At 44.9% G+C, this 7,917-nt stretch overlaps 1 protein-coding gene across 1 annotated transcript; it reads left to right on the top strand.

Annotated features, from left to right (window-relative positions):
* Nucleotides 1-1,533: 1,533 nt before the first annotated feature.
* On the top strand, nt 1,534-2,473 carry LOC126502707 (succinate dehydrogenase [ubiquinone] iron-sulfur subunit, mitochondrial-like). Its single transcript, XM_050143906.1, has one exon. The coding sequence runs from the start codon at nt 1,554-1,556 to the stop codon at nt 2,274-2,276; it is 723 nt and encodes a 240-aa protein (XP_049999863.1). The 5' UTR covers nt 1,534-1,553; the 3' UTR covers nt 2,277-2,473.
* Nucleotides 2,474-7,917: the final 5,444 nt, after the last annotated feature.

A 7,917-nucleotide genomic window follows, 5' to 3' on the forward strand; every position in this document is an offset into this window, starting at 1 on the left:
GCATTGAAACACATTTTATTCTTGCCCAATCTTTCATGGCTCCTTATGGAGTTGTCACCTGAAGCCAGGGCCTTGGCCACAGGGTCCTTTGGAGAGCTGGAGGGGACAGGTGCAAGGCAGTCTGGTCCAGCCACTAACTTGCTGACCCAGAGGAGACTGGATTCCTTTGAGGAGTCGGACCTCACTCACTTGCAGACCCACCTTTGCGCTTACTCGGCTGGATCAGAAGTCAGGTTGGTCTTTAAGGAATGCTGCGGACTTGTACTTACTGTCCGGGTGTCTCTTAACCGGCTGGTATCTGATAAAATGGTATTCGGAAAGAAAATCATCGAAGAGCCGAGAATCAGAAAGTTTGTGGAAGGAGCACAACGCTAAGGGGATAACTCCCTTGTGTTTGGAGAAAAATCTCCTACCCTTGCAATCTCATGGCGGCCGTGGCACTGACTGACAGGAGCTTCGGTTCGTCGACTGTTTCTGCACATCAGGGCCTGCGCCAGGAGCCTCCCATAGGCCACGCAGTTCAACAGAACAGAAGGAGACACTTCTGCTTCAGAGATGAGGTGACGCAGGAGCTGATGCAGAGCAAGTGCCTAGGGCCGCCCAGGGCAAAACAGCAGAAATCAAATTGGAGCCTTGAGGCGGTTCGGCTGAGGAATGTCTCCCATTGGTTCATGCATTTGCACACTTGGTCCCCTGCTGGTGGCCTTGTCTGCGGGAGGTTATGGAACCTTTCTGAGGTGGAGCCTTGCTGGAGGAAGTATGTCCTGGATTGTGGAGGGCTTTGAAGGTTTATAGCCTCATGCTGTTGCCTGTTTTTCTCTCTCCCTCTCCCTCCCGCCCTACTGTGTGCCCCCCTCGTTCTTTCTCTCTGTTCCGTGTGTGTGTGTGTGTGTGTGTGTGTGTGTGTGTGTGTGTGTGCCAGGTTCCCTCACCCTACTGCCGTGCCGTGCCTTCTCCGCCATTAGTGACTCCGTCACTCTGGAACTGTGAACTAAAATAAACCCGTTCTTCCTGAAGTTGCTTTTGATTGTGATGTTTCACCACAGCCACAGAAAATTAACCAATACAGTTTAGCTCCGGAACACTCACCTCCCAGCCCTATACTCCGGCCTCCTGCTAGTCTAGCACAGGTGCCAAGACTCTCCTCTAGTCTCCGACCACTCTGGAAACTGGCAGCTTATTAACTCTCAGTGAAGTTGATTTCACTATGAACAGTTTCTTTTGGCAGAAAATTCTTTGCTCGTGGCGTTGGCACTCCTTCAAGAGTACACCGAAACGACCCAGCAATCCCACTCCTAGTGATCTGTCCAAGTGAGCTGGAAACCTGTGTTTGCACAAGATCTTACATACCCGAGCTCACGGCAGTGTTAGCGTCGTAGACAATGAGCAGAGACAACTTAATGCTCATCAAACAATGAACAGGCAGAAAAACATCTACCTGTTCAATAAAATATTATTTAACAACAAAAATTAAGTGCCGATATGTGTTACTGTGTGGATGATTGTTAACACATCACGGTAGATAAAAGAAGGTAGTCAGGTCAGGAGCAAAGATGGCGGCGGCGGTTGGGGTCTCCTTGAAGCGCGGCTTCCAGGCTACGGCTCTCGGCCGAGTCGGCCTGCAGGCCTGCCGAGGGGCACAGACAGCTGCTGCTGCAGCTCCCCGAGTCAAAAAATTTGCCATTTACCGATGGGACCCAGACAAGACTGGAGATAAACCCCGAATGCAGACTTACGAAGTTGATCTGAATAAGTGTGGACCTATGGTGTTGGACGCTCTCATCAAGATGAAGAATGAAATAGACTCCACTCTGACCTTCCGAAGATCATGTAGAGAAGGGATCTGTGGCTCTTGTGCTATGAACATCAACGGAGGCAACACTCTGGCGTGCACTCGTAGGATCGACACGGACCTCAACAAAGTCTCAAAAATTTACCCTCTTCCGCATACGTATGTGATCAAGGATCTAGTCCCTGACCTGAGTAACTTCTACGCACAGTACAAATCCATTGAGCCCTATCTGAAGAAGAAGGATGAGTCCCAGGAGGGCAAGCAGCAGTATCTGCAGTCCATCGAGGATCGGGAGAAGCTGGATGGACTGTATGAATGCATCCTGTGCGCCTGCTGCAGTACCAGCTGCCCCAGCTACTGGTGGAGCGGAGACAAGTACCTGGGACCTGCAGTTCTCATGCAGGCCTATCGCTGGATGATCGACTCCAGAGACGACTTCACAGAGGAGCGCCTGGCCAAACTGCAGGATCCCTTCTCTCTCTAGCGCTGCCACACCATCATGAACTGTACCCGGACCTGCCCCAAGGGTCTAAATCCAGGGAAAGCCATTGCTGAAATCAAGAAGATGATGGCGACCTACAAGGAGAAGAGGGCACTGGCTTAACCCCTCACCGTGCTGAATGTGCCTGTCAGCTCTGACTTCAAACACCTGGATTCTCCAGGAAAACAGCATGTATAATAAACATTTTAAGAAATAAAAAAAAAGAAGGTAGTCAATGAATAAATTGCTCATTGCTCATCCCATTGACATTAAATGCTCAGGAGAGACATAGCTGCAGTCACAGAGTGGGTCAGTGGACTCCGGGGGCTGCAAGGAAGGAGGGACGGAGAGAAACCATTAGAATATAAGTTTTCTTTGGGGGAAGAATAAAATGTTCTGGAATTAGATGGAGACTATTGTGTGTGATTGTGAATACCACAAGAGCTACTGAATTAAACTCAGAATGTTACGTTTTGTGGTATATGTCACGTCGCAATGAAATAATTTAGATAAAATAATCCCTCCTTCCATATTTTAAGCACGGGATTAACTCACACAGGTCTGTACATGTTTGACTGCCTGGCTTGCCAGTGCAGATTCTCTTCTCCAAGAGAAGCAGCAGGTCTGATCCCTTCAATCTTCCTCCTCCACCACCCTTCTTTTTCTTTGTTGGGGGGAGGCAACCCAGTGAATTTAAATAGGCTTACTTATAGGATAAGGGCTTACTTAGAGGAGCTTGGACAATTTACCACCAGCAAAAACGCCTGTCCTTCCACTAGGAGGCATTACCTACTTAGCAGTCCTCGGGAAGAGGTGGAGCCTCGTGAGCGCCTCCCACTTTGGCATGCCGATGGCCCAATCTTTTGCTGATCTTACACAGCTGACTACAGCTCTGTTGGTTCAAGGGTGCAATGGGCGTCTCCTTTACTTGAACTGTAGTTATGATCCATACTGATTTTTCTTTCTCACTTGCCCCACAGAGACAAGGGTGTTCTTATAGTGCGCACCCCTCCTAAGCCTAGCACTGTTGCAACTGCAGACTCGACTTGGTAGGCTACTGAAGAACAAACCCTGCCCTCCCTGCCATTGTCTAGTCAACCTGTATCGTTGGTGTTCATGGATTATAGGTACATTTTCAGTTTTGAATTACTATCGTCTATGATTCATTGTTTTTCCTAAGTAGCCCAAAACACAGATTTTTTAAAATTATCTTTGAAAACTTAATTTGAATGCTGAGTTGAAAGTGAATTCAAAAGTACCAACCATTATTGCCCTTGGTAGAGTGAGTGTAAGAGCCACCATAACTCTGCTGCGTATCCTTGCTGACTTGGCTTTGAAGCTTTTTCCAGCAAGGGGAAAAGTTGTCTGCTCATCTCCTGACTCCAGGCTGGCCATGCGACTTTGCCCAGTAGCATGCAGCAGACATGCCAACTTGCAAGCTACAGAGCCTTCCTGCTCTGGACGACTGTGCTGTTTAGCACGCATGAACAAATCTAAGCCTGTTTCTGTAGGATGAGATAAAGGTCACGTAGGTGTGTGTGTTTTGCCAATGCTCGGAAGGGCATCTTTCAAGCCAACGCAGCCCGTGGCTAAAGATGCCTGAAGGACCCCAAATGAGATGAGAAAAAGCACCAAGTTGACTCCAGGCCAAACTGTCAACCCACAGAAAAGTGAGATAAACTAATGATTGCTGTTTGAAGCCACGGGTGTGGGGCATGTTAATCATGTGACAGAACTCCAGTGAGGTGTTCCCTGTCGGTCTGGGGTACGGAGACGTGAAAGGGCTCCAGCTCCTAACCGCAGAATCACAGGTCACCGGGGACACGCTCACAGTGTGGCTTCCCTCCACTTGAAGGCCTACAAAGAGCCATAAACGTGAAGAAATCTGAAGGGCCGAACTTGTGGGCGAGCAGCTGGTCCGCGAGCAGTCAAGCACTAAAAACCAGGCATGTGCAGAACAAGAGAAAGTGAGGGGAGGGAGTCGGAGCAGAGGCAACCGAGGTATTGATGTTTTCGCTGAGAGTGTTAGGCTAACAATAGTAAAATACTTTAAAAATGATAAGACATGAGTAATTGAATGAGTGACGGGAAATTTCAGTGACAGAGCCTTTAAAACGGAATACAGGTTCACACTCTCTCTTGGGAATATAGGCTCATAGTCACGGGAATACGGGTTCACACTCACTCATGGGAATACTAGAATGGAAAACTGCTAGTCCAGACTGAACACTACAGAAGAAAGGAGCTTTGAGCTTGACCAGGCCCCCAGAAACCACAAAAACTGAAGCAAAAGAGAGAAATATAAAAATTATGGTAAAAGGGGGTATGGAAGAAAATTTAACACAGCTGTAATGGTTTGAGAAAGTATCAAATAGTGAGATAATCCCTTCCCTTGTTCTCTCTCTCTCTCTCTCTCTCTCTCTCTCTCTCTCTCTCTCTCTCTGTGTGTGTGTGTGTGTGTGTGTGTGTGTTAGGTAGAAGGAGAAATGGTGGCAGATGAATAGCCAGAATAAAAATACGGGATGAACATTTCAAAACTGGATCCCAGCAACTCATTGTTCCAAGAAAATTTCAGCGAACATTAACACTAAGTAGGATTTTGAAAAAAGAGAAACTCCCCTGTAACATTGTAGTCAAACCAATAAAAGCAAAAGAGAGTTAAAGAGAAACTGCAAAGTTAGCCTGAGAAGAAAAGGAACGCCTGTTAGGTACCAGGAACAGTGTGAGAATGGGAACAGACATTCCAGCCGAAACAATGGGGACCAGAGACAATGGAATGGAATCTTTAGAGAGCTTGAGATACAAATAAAATGTCTCATCCCAGCATTCTATATCCAACAAAAATACACTTGAAAGTAAAGTCAAACTAAAGGCACTTTATTTAATGAAGAAAAGAAAACAGAGTTCATTGCCAGCAGATCAGAGCTACAGGGAATGGAAAAGAAACTCTCCAGGCTGAAGAAAAATGATACCAGGTGGGAACTCAAGGATATAGAAACAAATGAAGAGCCTTAAATAATGTGTAGGTAAACCTTAAACCTAAGTTTGGGATTTTTTTTCAAGACAGTCTTCTTATGTAGTCCAGGTTTTCCCAGAGCTGGCAAATCCTATCTCCGCCCTCTGGGTGCTGGAATTACACACCACCGAACCCAACCAGAAATTACTTTATTTATTTAATTAATGTGTGTGTGTTCTTGCGTGTGTGCAAAGGCATGTTTGTGCATGGGTGTACATGTGTGTGTGTGTGTGTGTGTGCGTGTGTAGGGCAGAGGTCAATGTTAAGTGTGTTCTTTTGTCACTCTCCACTGACTTTAAAGAGAGGGTCTCACACTGATCTGGAGTTCACCAGCTAAGCCACATTAGCTGGCCAGAGAGCCCCAGAAATTGTCCTGCCATGGCTGTGGTTTATAGGCTCATGTTACCATGCCCTGCCTTGATATGGATGCAGAAAAAGCACTTCACTGCCTGAGCAAGTTATTTTTCTGCATACGAAGTATATAAAGGAATAGCGATGATTAAAATGAAAACAATAGCTACCTGTAATGTGCATCTGTGATATAAAGGGTGGGAGGGGGTAAATGAGATGGCCGTTGCAAGAGTGCTTTGCTCTGAATGAAGTCAGCAAACATACATTCTTGAGTCCAGCAGCATGCCGGTGGCCAGGTGCGGTTACACAGACAGCGCTACGACTAGTGTTCAACTCAAACAAAATTTGTAGCTCTAACAAATGAGAGTTCAAATGAGAACTCAAAGCAAGACCACCTTTTCCCCCTCGCAGAATTGTTTTTTTGTTGTTGTTCTGCCAGGAATGATTGTCATTTTCACTGTGGGTATAAAATTTACATTAGATTTCAAGACTTAGCATGAGGAAACTTCCAGAATGGAAGATCTCTCAGCAATATCTTCTGTGGTTGTTATTTGCTGAAACGATAGTATATTGAATATATTAGGTATGGATTATTAATCGGCTTGTGTCTGTGTGTGTGTTTGCATGTCTTGTATGTGTTCATGCTTGTTTGGATGCAGCTGACTGTGCAGATGATCCTGAATATGTATATCCATGGTTCAGGAGGTCTGAAATTGAGATCAGACATCCTTTTTGGTCACACTTCACTTTGTCGATTGAGGCAGAGTCTGTCACTGTACCCAGAGCTAGCCCATTCTTTTTAGTCTCTTTTACAAGCATGTCCTAGGGATCCTTTGTCTTTGCCTCCTGAGTGTGGGGATCACAAGCTGCTGCCATGCTTGATTGACTTTTACACAGGTTATAGGGAACTGAACTCTGGTCCTCATTGCTTTCACGGCAAGCACTTCATTTACGGAGACATCTCCCTATTCCCAATAAATGAATTATTAATTTAATGTCAATGATTTCTTTTAATTTTGTTAATATAGCTAGGGAATTTGACTTTTCCATAATATACGTTTGTGTCTCCAATTAGATTTTTATAGATAGTGCTACTCTGGAGAAATCACTAAAAATATAGCTCAGAATGATAGAACTAAAAGTCTAATAAGGGAGATAAATTGGAGTAATGAAAAGTATTCATTTTACTCAAAATAATAAGGAAGGAAAGAACAAAGGAGCAGATGGAGGAAATGGAAAACAAGTGCCACGAGGGAAGGGTTAATAATCCCACCCAGAAGTTAGATTAAATAAAAGTGAACCCAGGACTCCATTTTTTTCAGATGAGATAAAAATGTGAGAAATGAATGGTGCATATGAGTGACAATTTAACTATGAAGACAGACTGCAGACGAGAAGCGAAAGGGAGACATACTGGGTTGAAAGGAATTGCAACAGTTGATGTGTCTAGGCGGGTTTCAGGAAAGTGTCTCCACACACTGGAAGTAAATAGGAGTGCCTCAGTATGGTGGGTCAGTTTGTCAAGCAAATACAGCAGACTGATATGTGCCAGAGCCAAGCAAAACATTACATAGTTAAGAGATAAATAAGAAAGCTCAGAATCTGGGGCAAAAGAGGTGGTTTTGTAGGTAAGGCACTTCGAAAGACTTGAGTGTGATCCCTAAACTCCATACAAAGGCTACTTGTAATCCCAACACTGAGGAGGCTCACTGGTCAGCCTGCCTAGACTATCCCAGAAGTGAGAGACCTTGTCTCAAACAACAAGGGGGATGGAACCTGAGAAATGATACCTGACGTTGACCTCTGGCTTCTGTGTGCATATTCATATACATGCACATTGACTTACATCTTGTGTAAATATGCATACAAACATTTTATGATCATACTTGGCTATCTTATTACTCTTTACCTGGTAGTTAATAGAAGAGAAATAAATAAAAAATAGACTTTACAAATTTAGTAATAAAAGTAACATAGAAAGGAACAGGATTGCTATAAGACACTTTGACCAAGGAAAGTGAGAAAAGAGCTTATTGGGGTTTGCAGTTTCAGAGGGTTAGAGTCTGTGACTATCGTGTTGGGGAGGCAGGCATGGTGCTTGAGCAGTAGCTGAGAGGAGAGAGAGAGAGAGAGAGAGAGAGAGAGAGAGAGAGAGAGAGAGAGAGAGAGAGAGAGAACTTACCGGGGAATAGCATGAGTTATTGAAACCTCAAAGACCATCTATAACTTACCTTTTCCAACAAGGCTATACTCCTAATCCTTCCCAGACAGTTCCAT

The sequence above is a fragment of the Alexandromys fortis genome, unplaced genomic scaffold (assembly GCF_014885135.2).
Source record: "Alexandromys fortis isolate MF-2015 unplaced genomic scaffold, M_Fortis_MF-2015_v1.1 scaffold_1, whole genome shotgun sequence".
Classification (NCBI taxonomy): domain Eukaryota; kingdom Metazoa; phylum Chordata; class Mammalia; order Rodentia; family Cricetidae; genus Alexandromys; species Alexandromys fortis.